The sequence below is a fragment of the Euprymna scolopes genome, chromosome 12, assembly GCF_053919585.1.
Source record: "Euprymna scolopes isolate OS-2025 chromosome 12, ASM5391958v1, whole genome shotgun sequence".
NCBI lineage: Eukaryota > Metazoa > Mollusca > Cephalopoda > Sepiida > Sepiolidae > Euprymna > Euprymna scolopes.
In genome coordinates, this window is record NC_136493.1 from 12,984,860 (window position 1) to 13,003,150 (window position 18,291).

Sequence of the window (18,291 nt, forward strand, 5' to 3'; positions counted from 1 at the left end):
TCTCCTGAGGCGCCCTTTCCGGGGAATGCGGACGGGGCTTCTCACGCACTATTTGCAAGTAAGAGTGCCGCTGCCCGGGAGTGCTAACTTTATAAATCTCACTTTCCGACCCTGGTGTTCAAGTTCTTACAGTGATAGAGAACTAAATTTTATTTGTTCGAACTCCTTGCCCTGACTGAAACTGTACTTTTCATCGTCCTTTCTTTCTCTATCTCTTTCACTGTTCATGAACAAAAAAGAAACAAACTTCTCTCTGCTTTCCAATTGGTACTTTTTACAGCTATCACTGTCCTCTCATATGCAAATTAATGCCGTATGTATATTAATAAGCCGTGTACAAACGAATTTTTTTCTTTTCTCTTTCCTGCCTTGATTCCGTCGCCCGATATGATAGACAGAGACACCGTCGCTTGTGTAAGTCACGTTCTGCATTACTTTCGACCCAAAGTGTTGTTTTTACAACGTTTCTGTTGATGTAACTTCCAATCTTCTTCATGTGTATTTTGTTGAACTTAGGAATCTTTCTGTCGAACTCGAGAATTTTTCTGTCGGAACCGGGAATCTGCAAGGGATTTTAAACGGAACCCTTTTATTTAATCCGCGAAAAGAAGTAGCATACTCACATTCTAGACACAAAAATTGGTTTAAGACTCCTAAAATTTATACTAGAATTGTCTGCAAATAACTGTTGCATAAAGCACTTGATACTATTCTGTTGTAAAGTTACACTCTTATGGAGGTTGAAGGTTCAATTCTCAAAATACAATTGCAAATTATTCAAGACTTCTACCCAGTTCTGGCTGACGGAACAAGAACATGCTACGCCCGTGGATTAAATAAAGAGTTCAGTTTGAAATTCCGTGAAGATTCTCAATCTCGACCGAAAATGTTTCTGAATTCGACAGAAAGATTCCCGAGTCCACATCTGAAAAAGGTCGAAGGTTTTATCGGCCGAAACGTTATAAAAATAAACTCAAGATGAGAATAGTAATCTGAAGAATTTTTAAAAAATACGAAAAGTACATGTTTTTTAAAAACTTATCAAGGCGCGGAGGCCACTCGTGGATAACGGTGTTAGACTGACGGCGAGACAGCACCTTGATGATCAGTAATGGTGGAACTTGGAGAGGGTTTAATTATATAAGAAGACAACTCAACAAAAACCTGTATCAGACTTGAAAATGATCATGTTATAGTCAACTGGGAAGCAGACCGATGGTATTGTTTCCACAGACAACAGTTCTAGAAAAGAAACTTTGCTCATAGTATTTTCGTTTAGTTTTGGGCACAGATAGAGAGTGAGGGAAAGTGTTGACAGTTGTTGAGCCAGACGAATGTTTGTTAGGAAAGTTTTATGGGGAGAGGGAAAGAACATAGATTGAACACTACGACAAAGATAAATTAGCTGCGTCTCTTCTGAAAAAGAGAAAGTAGTAAAGCGAAAACGTTTTCACCCACTAGATATCGAAGACGGTTTTGCACCCTTGTAACAGAGCCGCTTACGCTGGATTAGCAGCAGCAACAGCCATATGCAAATGACCAAGCTGGCTGCGCGATGTGACACAGTAGAGATAAAAAGAGAATCAGGTGTTCGAGACGCAGAGAATTCGAGACGTGTGTAACGCGGCCGTTACATCGCAAATGAGCAAATAAATAAAGCAAATCAATAAAATAATCGGCATTTTTTTCCTAAAAAAAATCTCTCGCTGCCATAAGTTAATTTTAACATGTATTCGGCTCTCCTTTGTGTACGGCATAATCACGTTAATACACCAGTTCCCGCTGGATCACCGAAGTAAAGCAACGTTGAACCTAGTCATGACTAAATGGGTGACCATTTGTGACTTCCAGGTACTATATGTGCTCTCTGCTTATCTCGGCATTGTTTCCAGTCGTCCTGGATTTTTCCTTGCCACTGGACTCAAACAGTGCCGATTCAGGAGAGGAGTGGGTAGAGATTATGCAATCTGTGTGTTTGTATATATATATATATATATATATATATATATATATATATATATATATATACTAGCATTTCAGCCCGGTGTTACCCGGGTGTTTGGAGGTGTATGTTGATAAAAAAAAAAGAGCGATCAATTTTTAAAAAAATTGACCCCTATTATGACCCCTTAACATTTATTGTTTTGGGCTCAAATCAAGTTATTGTTTTGGGCTCAAATCAACTTATTAAGTTAGATCCATGTCCAAGGAACCTATATCTAAAACTTCAAGTGTTTAGACTCGAAATTGTCGGAGGAGTTTGGTAGAGTTCTCAAAGGTCAAGTCGTTGAACTTTGACCCCTTAACAGACAAATTTCTGGCCGAAAACCAACCACAAAGATTTTCCAAATCTCAGTACCCTGTATATCAAATTTCGAGTCTGTAGACTTAAAATTAACAGAGTTATTGCGTGGGGAAATGTACACACACACACACACACACACACACACACACACACACACACAAACACACACACAGACACGTTCACTTTTATTGATATATAGATAATATATATATATATATATATATATATATTGTTTCACTCGCGGCAGTACGACTGCGACAACCGTCAAGTCAACTGAACAACAAACGTAAACCGAATGCTTCGTCTACACGACTCAGCACTAACAATACCGTCGATGCGACCTAAGATGGTACCGAAAAATCCCGTCGACACGATCCAACACGATGCCGAACAACTCCGTCGACATAACTCGACACGATGCAAACAATTCCGTCGATACAACCCGGTAGGGTCCCAAACTGACACAATCACGAACAAGCCACTGGCACACAAATCTTGGCCGCTTCCGCGCTTGCTCGTCAAAATAAATAAAATAGTTGCAAACGTTCTGAATGCTTTGGTTAATTTTTATATAGATAGAAAAAGTCCAAGTTTGTTTTTTGTCTGAAACCAATTAAAAATAATAGACAGATTAATTGTAAACGAAGCAAAAAATCGTGCCGGATTAAATTTGTGCTGCTTTCAGAGTTCTAGGTTATATTTCATCTATTAAAATGCGAATTTGAATGAAATAGAGCTTGGTACTTTCATCTATTAAAATGAAAGGTTACAACTGTCAAGTGATTAACGAATTCGGTGTTTCAAGTTCGAATCCCGTTGGTCCCACAAAAATCACTTTCACTGAGAATGTTGGCGACCTTCACGTGGATCAAAATATCGGGGACAGCAATAGCAACAATAGAATCTTCGGTTTTATACGATATGCATATGAAAACTAGCTTTTAAAAGTGATGAATAAATCGAATCCTTAAGAAGCGGATAAAGAAAAAGGGTCTCAATTCGAGCCACCTACCTTTTAGCATTCGCCCGAATCACAGTTCGATGTAAAAACCCTATGCCAAACTGACATGAAAGAAATTAAAAAGAAAATAAAGGGGAAATGTAGCTGAACGAACGAACAACAACAACAACCAAAATAATCTACTGCAGTTTTATTTTCTATTTTTGATCGATCATCGACGTTTCAAACTGGCTGTAATGACACTGCGGTGTTGGCAACCTTCACGTGGTCTGCCCTATATAGATCCAATGTCTTTCTAGAAAGAATTCTAACTACAAAAATATCGGGGAAACCAATGCCAACAATAGAATCTTTGGATTCATATGATGATGATGATGATGATGATTATGATGATGGTGATGATGATGGTCTATTAAAATACGAATTTGGAACTCTAAAAAAAAAAAAATACATTTACGTGTGTACGCTAAAGAAAAAGTCATAATTATGGCGAATAATAGAAACAACACTTACAAATCTTACGTCATCAGGTTTAGTATGATACTGACGCGTTCATGGGTAAAAGAAATCATTTGATGTTCATAAGAGTGTTGTTATAAGAAAAGCACACTTGTTTTCTTTTCTTGCTGGTATTTGAATAACTTGAGAGTAAATAGGGCAAAAGGTATTCAATTTTTCATTACGCTAAAGAAAGAAAGAAAGAGAGAGAGAGAGAGAGAGAGAGAGGGGGGGGAGAAAGTGAAGAGGGACAATCAGGAAAATTGCGATCAAATAGTAACTTGACTGGATCTATACACGGCGGAACAATATAATAAATGCAGTTTTATTTAAAAACTTATTTAAAACTTTGGTGCTAGTGTACTTATTGATCCGCGCTATTTTTAAATAGTATTTTCAAGTTTAATTAAAGTTTTACGATGTCTGCTTTTATTAAATTGTAAGGTGAAAGTACAGAATAGGTACACAACAGGGAGAAAAAAAATAAATAGACACGAAAAACAGTCAAAAGACTATTAGACGAAAATGATGATGATGATGATGATGATGATGATGATGATGATGATGATGAAAAAAAAAAGAACCTCGAAGTACCATTTCGCCCGACACTTGTCAAGAGATTACGTCGGCAGCGATTAAAATAAAACAATTTACACATAATCGAAAATGGAGGCGAAGGGTGAGGTGAAACCAAAATAAATAAATAAATAAATGATAAAACTATACGGGGTGAATTAAGTGAATGAATAACCCGTGATATATCGTCCATATTTCAGAACCTAGGACGAAATAAAAAAAAAATAACTTGTCTGCAAATGTGCAGAAACAAGGAATAATGACACAATGTAGGCATTTTTGTTTTTGGTAAATCAAACCTCTTTAAACAAGTCTAATTTATGCGACAGCTTCTTTTGCCTACAGAGCGATGGTTTGCGCATTAGTACAGTTACAGCCTCCAAATATTGAGATGCTGTTTGGAACGGGCCTTGTGTTCAATGCAAAAACAGCCATCCGAATACGCTTCACCACATGCTTTATTGTCATACAAGTCCGCACCAATTGATGACTCATGAATATGTGAGCGCCCGGATGTGCTCCATAAATGCCCGGATGTGTTCTGTGAACGCTCGGATATGTTCAACAGTATGTTTATTCTAGAACCCCGGGACTTTCGAAAGCACGCAGGGACATGCTGTGCCAATCTGACTCCCAGACGTTGAAACACACGACCCACATAGTCAGCATCACGACGACATTTAAATATTTTTTGTTTTTTTTTAAACTAAAACAATCGATGAATTCAATATTTTAAAACAGGGCGTAATTTATTTCTTTGAAACAAATTTAAAACTTAAAGTGTTTGTTTTATAATATTTTAACTGTAAATAATTTACATGACTGAAATGAGAAATGAAATAGGAAATTCTCTATTGCCTCCCGAACCACACGAACACAAATTCATCTTAAAAATTAATTAATTAATCAGTTTTAATTAAAGTTTTGATATGAACTAAAATAAAGAGTACGTTAGCTTATAGTTAATATATTTTCTCATGTTTTATTTTATAAATCAATGTTGCTGTTGTTATTATTTTGGTACTTGTGCAGTGTATGCACCGTGCTGAAATAATAACATTATTTATAAAGCCATTATTAACTAGTGGGGCTTTCTAACTATTCTGCGCTTTCACCTAAAACTTTACTGAAAAAATATACCATATTAATTTGATTTAACTTAGAAATACTATCTAAAATATAGTACGATGCATACACTGCACTACCACCACCACCATTATTATTATTATTATTATTATTATTATTATTATTATTATTATTATTATTATCATAAGCAATAATAATTAAAAAACAACTGGGATAGATGACATCGACTGGCGGCACACCAACTTGTTGTGAAGGGTTATGGTTTTCATTCTGCTAGATCTACAGCAGATGTGCTTACAGTTATATCCCATAGGATTAGCAAATCTCTCGACGGAGGCTACCTTTCTAGGGCAATTGCTCTTGACATATCAAAGGCCTTTGATAGAGTATGGCATAAAGGTTTACTTCACAAGATCTCCAGCTACGGTATAGCTGGAAATGTCTTCTCAATTATTAAATCATTTCTCTCTGATAGGTTCATAAGAGTAGTAGTTGATGGGCAGAAATCAGAAGCTCTCAGTATTAATGCTGAAGTCTGCAACGCCTCCCCCGAGGAGGTGGTTAGGACTCTTATTTCTCTGGATTCTCGGCACGTGTCGTCTAGACTCCTCTGAGGCTGTTACATAAAATCTGGCATGCTGAAAGCGAATATTGAAGCGGCAGGCAGGAAGAAAGACAAACGATTGTATTCTATCTACAAAAGCTTAATTCTCATAAAATTATGTACAAAATGTTTTACAATTCTCATTCAGATTTTGTAAGTTCTTTTCAAAGTCTCAACTCTCTTCATAGACAACGACAAACGAATGGATGAGGTGGGGAGGGGTCACGTCTCTGCTCTACTCTGATCTTAAACTCTTTGCGACTCAACTCTCAAACTCTCAGACAGCGACCGACGGATGGATGAAGTGGGGAGGGGTCACATCTCTTCAGGGAACGGCGGGTTTATACGACCTGTTATCCCCGAATTCAACGAGTAATCTGTTTAATTTTAGAGCGCATCGACCCGATGTGGGTGGGGTGGAAGTCTCTCCAGCCAATCAAATCACGCTAAGCCCCAACGATCTGAGACCCCATTCAAGAATAAAAATCACATAATCTCGAGATCCCCAACCATCACTCAGCCAGTACAATATGTTCGTCTAACATCCTCGCATTTCCTGTTGTTGAGTTTCTCCCAAATAGCAAAATATCCCAGGCCTTCACCCTCCACAAAAAACAAACAAACAAATATATCCATTTTGACAGTGAATTAAAATATATCTATATTTATCTTCTCTATCTTAAATCCTTGGGTTATCTGGCGTCACCCGAGAATGCAAAGCTACCTTAGTGTAGTTCTAACGCTCCTCAATGGGGGATTATGTTACAAGTCCCTCAGGGGTCCATCTTGGGCCCAACTCTCTTCCTGATCTACATGAATAATCTTCCAAATCACATCCTTACATCATTTGTAGACATTTATGCTGATGACACTACTATCTATGGTAGCACATCTAAGACCGTAAACGATCAAGTTCTCTCTGATTCTCTCTCCTCTGATTTTCAGCATGTGGTACAATGGGGAAAGGAGTGGCTGGTTACTTTTAATGCATCTAAATCCAAGCTTTTATCTTTACATAATCAACGTGCTGATTACAATATGGTTGTCTTCAAGTCTAATGTAAACAAGTTTTTGATGAGCCGTTCCATATAAGTTAAAAAATTTACCAAAGTTCCATTACTAACAATTACTATATTGTCCAATTTCTACTGTACACTCTTTAACCTTTATCCTCGAGTGGCCTTGATAAGAGGTGATGCCTATGTAAAAAAAAAAAGGGTCAGGGAGGATGGAAAGACCGAGGTGGGAGAGTACTAACCAGATCTTCACAGGAAGTGTGCAGTTCAAATCTGTTACCTTGGGGGGCATTTTGTCACCTAAACCCGATGCCAACGAGAAATCAGTGGCAAACGGATGTTGTGATAACGTGCAATCATCTGCACGAGTGGTCAAGAAGTAGAGAACACTGGAAATCTGGGTAGACTTGTTGTCACTCGGTCTCCAGGGAAAACCACAGGTTACTGCCAGTGAGCGATTACTGATGATGACCTGTAAGACAACTCCTAGTGAGTAAAATAATAATAATAATAATAATAATAATAATAATAATAATAATAATAATAATAATAATAATAATGTCCCCTTCCAAATTCACCACCACCCTGATTTAATATCGTAGATGTTTACTATATTTTCTTAGTTTTTAACAAATGTTCACATCATGGTATGATTGTCTTTTAAGACTTATGTGAACTTCATTTCCGTATTCATGTATTTTACACTGATATGAAAATGATGACTACAGTTGAGTATAGGATTCCTAACCATGTAACTGATGAAAATACGCTACACGCGACATGGGGAAAAATGGACATAAAAAAAACAAAAAAACAAAACTTTGAATATAATTTCTGTATTATTTCAACATACAATCTTGTGGGGGAAAATCCAGCTTCCCAATAAGGGGCACTTTGGATAGGAACAAAAATTAAAATTGTCTCAGTGATGAAGGATTTCTCCACCGACCGAGGACAGAAAAGGTGAATTGTAGCATCAGAACAGATACTACACTGTGATTTTGTCTTGAAAGCCAAGAATTGTTTGTGTTTAATACATATGTATGTTTCTTTAATTGTTTGTTCCCTAAATTTATAATTCAGTTTTATGTAATTTTACATAGATAATATATTTTATATTGAATAAAATTCAGTTTCATTATTAATCGAATTGGGTTCCTTTCTTTTCTTTTAACATGTTTTAATGTTCTTTTTAAAAATGACCCCATATAGTAGACAGTAACATGTTTGACAAATCTTACCTACATTGTCTGCAGGCATTTTTCAGTTAACAGGCCTTATGACTCAACACGTTGTATGCAGTCTACGTCGCAAGGAACAGAAGACAAGTAATAACTCAGCTTACTTTTCCTTTTGTAACAATGCCATTTATTTTCGGGTACTTTTCTGAATAAAACCTGATCGTCTTCTCTCGCGTGATCGTGCTCCTTCTCTCTGACCTCTTTCCTCACGAACGTCATTCACGCCTCTAACGTGATCTCGAACGTGGGCTTGGATGCGCTCTCTATCTCTCTTTTTATAGTCTTTATTTTTCCTAACTGTGACGTCATTTCGCCCACGGCTTGGTATTTGCATATAACCGCTATACGCGCTCTATTACACAAGGTTTCTTGAAAGAAAATATTTTGTAAAAATGATAATATGTTTAAACAAAACCAAAATCGCTTCACTGATAAATTGCTCTTCCACCATGTCTGAACGATTTATTTTTATGCATGTGTTTTAATTAAAATTGTTGCCTGAACGGACGGAAACAAGAAAAAAGACAACAGAAAGTAATTAACAAGAAATTTTATTTAAAAAAGTGATGTGTTTAAATGCGACTACGTCTTCTCTATGCAGTTCTGCTGATTGCTCTATTCATGAAATCGGGAAGAGTCCATTCAGTGACAGAATGGGGTAGATCACGACTGCAAACAAAACAAATTGTTGATACATAAGAACATTTCCAAGACTATTATCACCAAAAAATGGAACAGTCCAATCTCCTCGACCACATGCACCAACTTTTAATATATATATATTTTTTTGAATGAATCACGCAAAATTATATCTCGTTTTAATTCTTTAAAGTGTGTTAATATGAATAAATTTGATAGATGTATGCACAATGTTTTTTTTTTTACAAGGGAGCCACCATTTATCAAGGCCGGAATGCCAATCGAGCATAAGAGTCAATGAGTGTAAGGTGGCCAGTGAAACAATAGAGTAATGATTGGTAAATTGGGTAGAATTCGATTATTTAAAGAGACGGCTCAACAAGAACCTGTTTACATTAAAATTAAAGACGATTATATTATAGTTAGTTGGAAAGCAGGCTTGCAGTACAAAGTTCCACAGGCAGGCAGTTCTTAGAAAGGAATTTGTTTTTTTGAATTTACGTTTAGATTTCGTCACAGATAGAGAGTGAAACAAATTGTTGATAGTGGTTGTAGATAGACGAGTGTTTGTTGTAAATGTCTTGCCGGACGGATAGATTTAAGCTCAGTCGAGCACCTGCTATGAAAATAGAGATAGAATAGAGAAAGGCTCGTAACGTCTCTTCTGTGAAAACAAGGTTGTACGAAAGAGAAAGGATATTGTTTACGAGGACGATTCTTAAATTGCTTTTGTATCTGAAGCGGCCGAATTGTATTTGCGTTTATTTAAAAATTCGTCTGAAGTGCGATTTTGTTGAACATGTTGTCTGTCTTGTTCTTGGCAGCAACATCGACAAGAGCACACCTTTGAGAGGGTCTTCGTGATATATGAGTTATACGCTGGACAAAAGGGGACGTACTTGAGGCATGGTCGCTTGTCAAGAAAATGTTGTACGATGCTTGGTAAGTTGTACACACTCTTAGTTTCGGTCATTGGAGACGAAGTATCAGCCTGATATCGCCAATGTGTCAGACCACGTTCCTCGTCAGTCCCTGAAATAAAAGAAAGAAAATTATGATTAATTGCCACTAGTGATAGGACGATTCCCATATTTTCCCGATTCTAATACAATTAACGATTCTGTTTCAAATTTCCGATCCCGATACAATTACCGTTTCCAATTATTTTAAAATCTCTAAATGTTTAGCTGTGAGTTTGGGGTGAAGAAAAGTGGAAAATATGTAATATGTGCATAGATTTTCAGAAATGTAAAAATGAATTTGCGGTGGAGGGTGACTTATAGAATGTAGTTTTCCTGATAGTTTAAAAATCTGTAAATATTTATTGTTTTATCAGCAATATTTTTCAGCAATGAAAAATTAAGTTTTAAACGAATCAAACAATTAAAAAAAAACGCCTTTGTCGTCGGAAAATTGGCGCAACATTTTTCGATTCCGACTGATTCCGATATTGCTACTTCCAAAATTCCCGATTTTTTCAATTCCCGATTTCGATTCAAATTAATCGCCCAAACACTAACTGCCAGCAACATTCATCTTAGACAGGTCGAACCGACTTCCTCCAACACTAAATGCCGCATTATAAGTAGACTGGCAAGGTTATCTGACGTTGCTCGGGAAGTATGAACAACAAAAGAGAAAACTGTATGTCATGCCCTTTTTTTAAAACTTATCTCTATCTCTCGCTCTCTCTCTCTCTATATATATATATATCCTTCCTCTGTTCTTCATTGTTTTCTCTCTCTCTCTCTCTCTCTGATTCTCTCGCTTATCACCTTCCTCCCTCTCGTTCCTCTCCTATTTCTTTCATTCCCTATCTTTCCCCTCTCTTATCTTCATCTCACTTTCTATCACCCCCTTTTTTCTATTTATGACAACTTGAAACGAGCTGTTGACGACTTACTACAGAATAACATTTAAAAAAAAATGCTCTAAATGTCGAATCCTCTCTTTTAATTTATTCTGTTTTTTCTTTGTTTTTTTTTTGTTTTTTTTAATTTTTTGAATCACGTTCACCCCAAACAGGGCACATCTGACACTTGCACGTAAAGAGTAGAACCATATTTAGGGAAGATGAGCAAGATGTTTCTTTACGGTACATTTAAACTTGTGCATGCCACTACAGTCAGGGAAGCAGGTAGCAGGAAGGGAATACCAAAGTTTAACTGTCTGACAAATAGTCACCAACAACAAAAAAAAAAACTATTAGCATAAAAGACTTTTTGGCTTTTATGGACCTCTCCAGTGAAGCGGTATGTTTTTTTTTTCTTTTTTTTTCTTTTTTTTTTTTGCTAAGCGAGTTTGCCAGAGTATGTACTTCGAGAGTTGTTCATGCTTTTATTCATTTATTTCAATAAATAGTCACGAAAGAAGTAATTCAATGTTTATTTACTAAAATGCTGATGATATTAATTATAATGAAAAGTGCGTTTGAATTTAGAAAAGAATACGTCGATGAAATTTTGGTGTATTGTCTGGAGATATATATATATATATATATATATATATATATATATATATATATATACGTATGTCTTTTAGTGGTTGAATTGCATGGGTGTATATATGTTTGTATATAAGTGTCACAGTCATCTGGCGTGTGTTGTCCTTGACAATATATATATATATATATATATATATATATATATATATATATATATATGGTGTCCGTAAAGTTACTATACAGTATGCTTGATTAAATAAACCTGTAAAAAAATAAATATTAACTATTAATACAAATATAATACAATAAAACAATAAGACTGTATAGTAACTTTACGGACACCCTGTATATATATATATATATATATATATATATATATATATATATATATATATATATATATATATATATATATATATATAGTATATTATATTTTAAAAATAATATATATACATATATACACATGTATACATATATATATATACCCGCGAGGGCGTGCAATAAGTAATGCCCCTGGCCCACTTTCAGTTGTCTGATCAAGCTGAAATTTTGCATGTGTAATGATTTATATCTCTACGGGTTATGTGGCAAATTACAGCTCTGAACTAATTGTGGTTTTTGTTTTACAGGTGTTTGAACTGAGTCAGGTGTCAAATGGAGCCTGTTGAATGTCGAACAATGATCCGGTTTTTGTATTTGAAAGGACGCACACCACAGGAGGCTTTTGATGAAATTAAAGAAACTTATGGTGATAATGCCCCATCATATGACCTTGTAAAACGCTGGCATCGTGAATTCAAACATGGCCGGAAGTCTGTGGAAACAGCTCCCAGACCTGGTCGACCCCCTTCTGCTATTGATGAGGCATCTGTCCATCAAGTTGAGGCTGCCATTTTGGAAGATCGGTGCATTACTATTCGCCAAATAGCCCAAAATGTCAATATTAGTACAGGGTCTGTGGAAACTATCATTCATGATCATTTGCATATGCATAAGGTGTCTGCCAGATGGATTCCCAGGTTGCTCACACCATTCCAGAAGCGAGAACACGTTGAGTGTTCGAGGATGAATTTGGAGATGTGCCAAGAAGATGAGTCAAAATTTTTCAAAAGACTGATTACACAGGATGAAACTTGGGTCCATCACTATGATCCAGAGATCAAAGCCCAGTCAATGCAGTGGAAGCACTTGGACTCACCACCTCCAAAGAAGGCAAGGGTGCAGCCCTCCGCTGGCAAGGTCATGCTCACAGTCTTCTGGGACCAGGACAGAGTAGTGATGACAGACAAAGGGTATCACAATTACAGGAGTATATTATGCTTCACTTTTGAGGAAATTAAGGGAAGCTATCAAAATCAAGAGACGGGGCAAATCAGCAAAGGTACCCTCCTCCTGCCGGACAACGCTCCGGTCCACAACTCGCATGTCGCCAGATTAGAAGCACCGGCGTGTGGTTATGAAATCCTTCCCTATCCTCTCTAATCTGTTGACCTTGAACCCTCTGACTTTCACCTCTTCCCAGCCATGAAGTTGTTTTTGAAAGGAAAGCGTTTCCCAGATGATGCAGCCTTGATTTCTGAAGTCACGTCGTGGTTGGAGGACAAACCTCGGGTGTTCTACAAAAACGGTCTCCAGAGCTGCATCAAACGATGGGAGAAATGCATAACTGAGTGATTCCTATATAGAGAAAGACTAATAACTGTGCCAAGTTTTGTTGCTCTATTGCTATGGGAAGTGGGTCAGGGGCATTACTTATTGCACGCCCCTCGTATATATATATATATATATATATATATATATATATATATATATATATATATATATATATATATAGTAAGTTGTAAAATATATATGGCGATTAAGCTACACTGAATATTCCGCATTTTATCCACTCTATACTTTCGTATATTAATTTTATGTGAGTAAATGAAGTAGTTATATATATATATATATATATATATATATATATATATATATATATATATATATATATATATACGTATGTCTTTTAGTGGTTGAATTGCATGGGTGTATATATGTTTGTATATAAGTGTCACAGTCATCTGGCGTGTGTTTGTCCTTGACCATCAAGCATTGTGATCGTCTAATCTAGAGTTCGTTATGTGCGTATGCACATTTAATTACAGTTCATGATAGAACAAGAATTTACATAAATATCTTTACAACACAAAGGGTTAATAACATTTATTTGGGGGTTTTAACCTCTGGTCAATCGGAAACATATTTGGTCAATCTTTGGTATTGTTTAACGGAAACTTGGAATGGAAACCAAGCTTTTATCTTTACATAATCAACGCTCTGATCCCCATCTGGCATCAATTGAAATAAATGGCTCCCGTCTTGGAGAGGCTCCATGTTTTGACAAGCTTTTGGGTTTGACCTTTACTCCTGATCTGAAATAGAACATGTACATCAGGTCTGTTGCCAAGGACGCTGGGAAAATGGTGGGATCCTTCTACTGTTCCAGAAGATATCTCACTGCTGATGCAATTCTCTATCTGTATAAAAGCCAAGTACCTCCAAGGATGGAGTACTGCTGCCACATCTGGGCAGGAACTGCTAAAAACAGCCTATCCTACCTTGGCAGAGTACAAAATAGACTTCGTAGCTTAGTGGGGGATGCCCTTTTCTCTTCCCTGTAGCCTCTCTCCTACAGAAGAGACGTTGCGAGCCTATCTTTGTTTTATCATTATTTCCATCGCAAATGCTCGTCTGAGCTCCAATCTCTCGTCTCCCCCTCGCCAATCTTTCACGAGAAACACCCGTCTGTCTGAAACTACTGTCAATAATTTTCCCCACTCTTTATCTGTGCCTAAATCCAAACGTAGATTCCATGAGCAGAACTTCTTTCTTAGAAGTGCACGGCTGTGGAACTCTCTTCCGTTTGCCTGTTTCTCACCTGACTACAACTTGGATGTCTTCAAATCCAACATAAACAAATTCCTGACAAACCGCCCTCTTAAGTAAGACACTCCATCAAAACCCCCAATACTAATGATTACTACAATACTATCTCATTGATTACTGTACACACAATATCCCTTATCCCTGAGTGGCCTCCGGGCCTTGATAAGTGGTTACCTCCATGTAAAAAAAAAAAAAAAAAAAAAAAATTGAAAATTCTTCCCAAGAAACTACAGAGCCTTTGGGTTTTTATTCCAAAGATTTTTTCCCCTTTCGGAAACTTGCAACGCTGATTTTGACTATCACCATTTCCGATCTCCTCTTCTGTCCCTCTCTCGACTCTGATTGACTCAACTAATTTCCACGTATCTCAAAAAGACTGTCTCCATTTCTAAATGACGTCATTAGTATACGTTACTAAGATAATCACCTGATCTTGTTACATGTCATTATTCTAAGATGTCAACTAAATTATGATAATATTTTTAACTTATATTTCTTAATTAATGTAAACAAATATTTATTATAAATATTTTTTTTTATTAATCTAAGACATATTTTAGCTGAAAACATTTTTTTGTCTTGAATAATCATAATACTCGTCGACCAGCACACATGTCGGCATTGCCCAGTCAGTATGTTACATTTTCAATACAATATCATAAGTTGTGATTTGATCTGGAGAATAAACAAGATGTTCAAAAACAAACAAATTAGCTGGAAAATCGGAAAACGTCAGAGCGTATTTTGTGATTGAATAGTAAGGACCTCCACTGCGTTTGTAGGAATAGAGGAGATATCTATAAAAAAGTGAAAAAATTCAGAGGAAAGGGGTGGGGGGGGTTAAGTGACATTTTAGATTCTAGTCATTGAAAGGAAAGAAGGACTATACGGAAAGGAAGTTCTTTTGCATATGTCTCATGAGAAAGATTTTTCCAATCAACCAAAATCGATGACACACTATTGCTGCAAATTTCGAACAGTTTCAATGCCGTTGTACCGGCTGCATTGGCTGAATGTGTTTCCCTATCACATAGACAACGTTCAAGGGGGAAAAAAGGGTCGTTCTCTGCATAAGTGCCTAGATTCGGAAAGTACATAATTCGGAACACAGAAAGATTGAACACCGCGAGATGCGCTGTCAAGATGAACAATGCAGGAAACAATGAGAACAGAAACAAAAAAGAAAAGTTGGACGAAAAAGATCTACATAAACGATTCATAAGAACTCTGCAAACGACTGCACTCGAAGCATGCAGACAAATGCTGCAGGCAAAATCTCAAAACAATACTGGAAAAGAGAAAACAACAAAATTCTTTGGAACATAGAAAACTAACCACATCAGAACTTTAGATTAGAACTAACAACATTAAATGTTGTTTGTTTGTTTTTGTTTTACGGCATATCAATCCTTTTCCAAGTTATTGTATGCCGAATCCGGTGGTTTTGAAGAAAATTTTTTTAATAAAATATATTTGTTTCTTGCAAGTCGGACCCTAACAGGTACTACCACTCCGGATCAGAGTGGACCTGGGAGAAATGGCAATTAAAGGGTGGCTCCACACTCCCCAAAGCCCGCAAGCTGGGGTCTCGTCATCGGATATAGTTTACGGTCATATCCAGGATCAACAACATTAAATCTAAAATATCTAAAACAAAAGAAAATAATGTAAACCCTGTGGACAAAGAGACAAAACGGTAAACCACATGATAAATAAATGCAACATAGAGCCCCCCCCCCCAATTAAGAGTCAATTAGTAAGTAATTAATTAATGGTCAAATGCCTTAAAAATTGGTAAAACCCTGTTTTTATGCAGCCTGAAGTGTTCATTATTAGGCAAAAAGAATTTTTAAAAAATGGCTGCTATTTCTCTTTATATAATTGCTATCTTGTAAGCTGATATGCAAATGAAATATTTTATACTTTTAATATATAAGTCCGATTTTTTAGAAACGCAAGTAGTTTGCATTTGGATATTGGAGTAGCAAGTTTGACAGCAATGTGTAAAGTTTTGGAGTTGTGAGTTTTGGCAGTAGAGTTTTGGCAGTAGAGTTTTGGAATTGGAGTAACGAGTTTTGATAGAAGAATGTCGGATTTGAAGTAACGAGTTTTGACAGCACAGTGTCGAGTTTTAGAAAGCTGTGTACGAGTTTGGGGTAGTGGGTTTTGGCAGCAGTATGTTTTTTTTTATTCAATTTGCACCTCAAACAAGGCACAGTGCCACTTTGTAGTAGGGGGCTATTATCGGGGACATAAGTTGCAGAGGTATTATGAAGGAAGATGAGTAGCATATCAGTATAGCTGGGAAAGCAAAACCCCGGAAGTGAGTTAGCAGTTCTGGGGAAGAAATTATTGGAGTAGAAGGCTTTCTTACGCCTAGGGATCTCTACTGTGAAGGGCTGCTTGTTGAGTTTGTCGGGAGTGTTCATGTCAAGAGGGTACAAGTGCTTGTAGTTCGTCAGAGCATTCACCATTAAAGCACTTCATCAACGAAATGTTGCATCCCTCTGTCTGTTCTACAAGTACTTGTAGAACAGACAGAGGGATGCAACATTTCGTTGATGGGACAGAGGCTGAAACCTAGATGACAGTTCAGAACCTATCAGGTTGGCGACTCTCTTTTGAACCCTGTCAAGAAGTGAGAGACAAGTAGCGGATGCACCAGCCCAAATGTGACAACAGTACTCCATACATGGGTAAATGGTGGCTTTATAGAGGTACAGGATACTTTCAGGCGTAAGTAGTTTTCTAGGGTGATAGAGAGAGCCCACCTTCTTCGCAGCAGCCTTGGCAATGCTCTCAATGTATCTATTCCAGTTCACGTTCCTTGTAAATATTAGGCCGAGGAGTTTAAAGGAAGTACTTTCGGATAATGTGTTGCTTGTAATTGCTATTGATGGTAGAGAAGGTTTCTTATAATTATTGAAGGAAACAAGCTTAGTCTTGGCAACATTGAATATGACCATCCATTTTTGTCTCGATTCCACTACAGATTGGAGGTCATCCTCTACTGTTTCTGCCATTTCCTTAGCTATGTGTTCATTTCTTTTCCTCCCGTGCCTGTTATAGAGAGTGGTGTCATCAGCAAATGTACCCATCCCAGAAAGAATTTTATCAGAGAAGTCATTTATGAATATCAAGAATAATAAAGGTCCAAGGGTATACTCCTGAGGTACTCCCGAATTTATATCATATTGTTTAGATGTACGACCACTCTACCCTCCCTGTTTTGTCCAGTGAACGGTATATACGTTCAGAGATTGCAGTTAGGATATCTGCTGTGGAACGGGCTTGCCTAAATCCATATTGATTGTCGGTCAGGAGTTTAGTAGCTGTTAGGTGATGGACTAGAACTTGATTAATTAAGGACTCAAATAGTTTGGCGAAAAGCGGGAGAAAGCTGATGAGGCGATAATTTAATGGATCAGTTCTTTCGCCAGAATTCTTGAAAACTGGTACCACAGAAGTTTTCCAGCAGCCAGGAAAGCAAGATTCATTAAGGCATTTGTTGTAAATTTTGGAGAGAACTTGAGCAACCTCAGCAGAGCATTTTTTTAATAGCACAGCCGGGATGAGATCAGGTCCACATACTTTTGAGGTGCCTAGTTTTTTTTTTATGATACCATGTACCTGAGAAGGGATGATTTTCAAATCATCTAGTGTGGCGTCTGTCTGCAAAGGAAAGTCAGGGAGGAAGTGGTGTGCCATGTCCAATGTGGAGTTAGAGGCAAACCGACTGGCAAGTAGGTTAGCCTTTTCGGTTGCCGTGCAAACAACCTCATGATTGTTTGATGGTGGTGGAATCGTTGACTGCCCATTATTTACTACACTGTTGTAGATTTTCCAAAAGTCACGGGTTCCTAATGTCTGTGCTTCGATGTGTTTTCTGGTAGTTTCAGTGTATTCTGTCTTAGCTGTCGCTATTTCTCTCTGTGGTAGGCACGCTGCCTTTGAGCAATGGCAGTTGCACAAGTAGAAGAAAACCATTGGGGAG

At 37.1% G+C, this 18,291-nt stretch overlaps 1 protein-coding gene across 1 annotated transcript in view; it reads right to left on the minus strand.

Moving 5' to 3' along the window:
* Positions 1-8,821: 8,821 nt before the first annotated feature.
* The window catches only part of LOC145291197 (solute carrier family 23 member 1-like), a 133,532-nt gene continuing 124,062 nt past the window's right edge, over positions 8,822-18,291 (minus strand). The window contains exon 14 of the mRNA XM_080136775.1: positions 8,822-9,958. Within this exon, the coding sequence (XP_079992901.1) occupies positions 9,645-9,958 (314 nt within the window). The 3' untranslated portion in view covers positions 8,822-9,644. The remainder of the gene's footprint in view (positions 9,959-18,291) is intronic.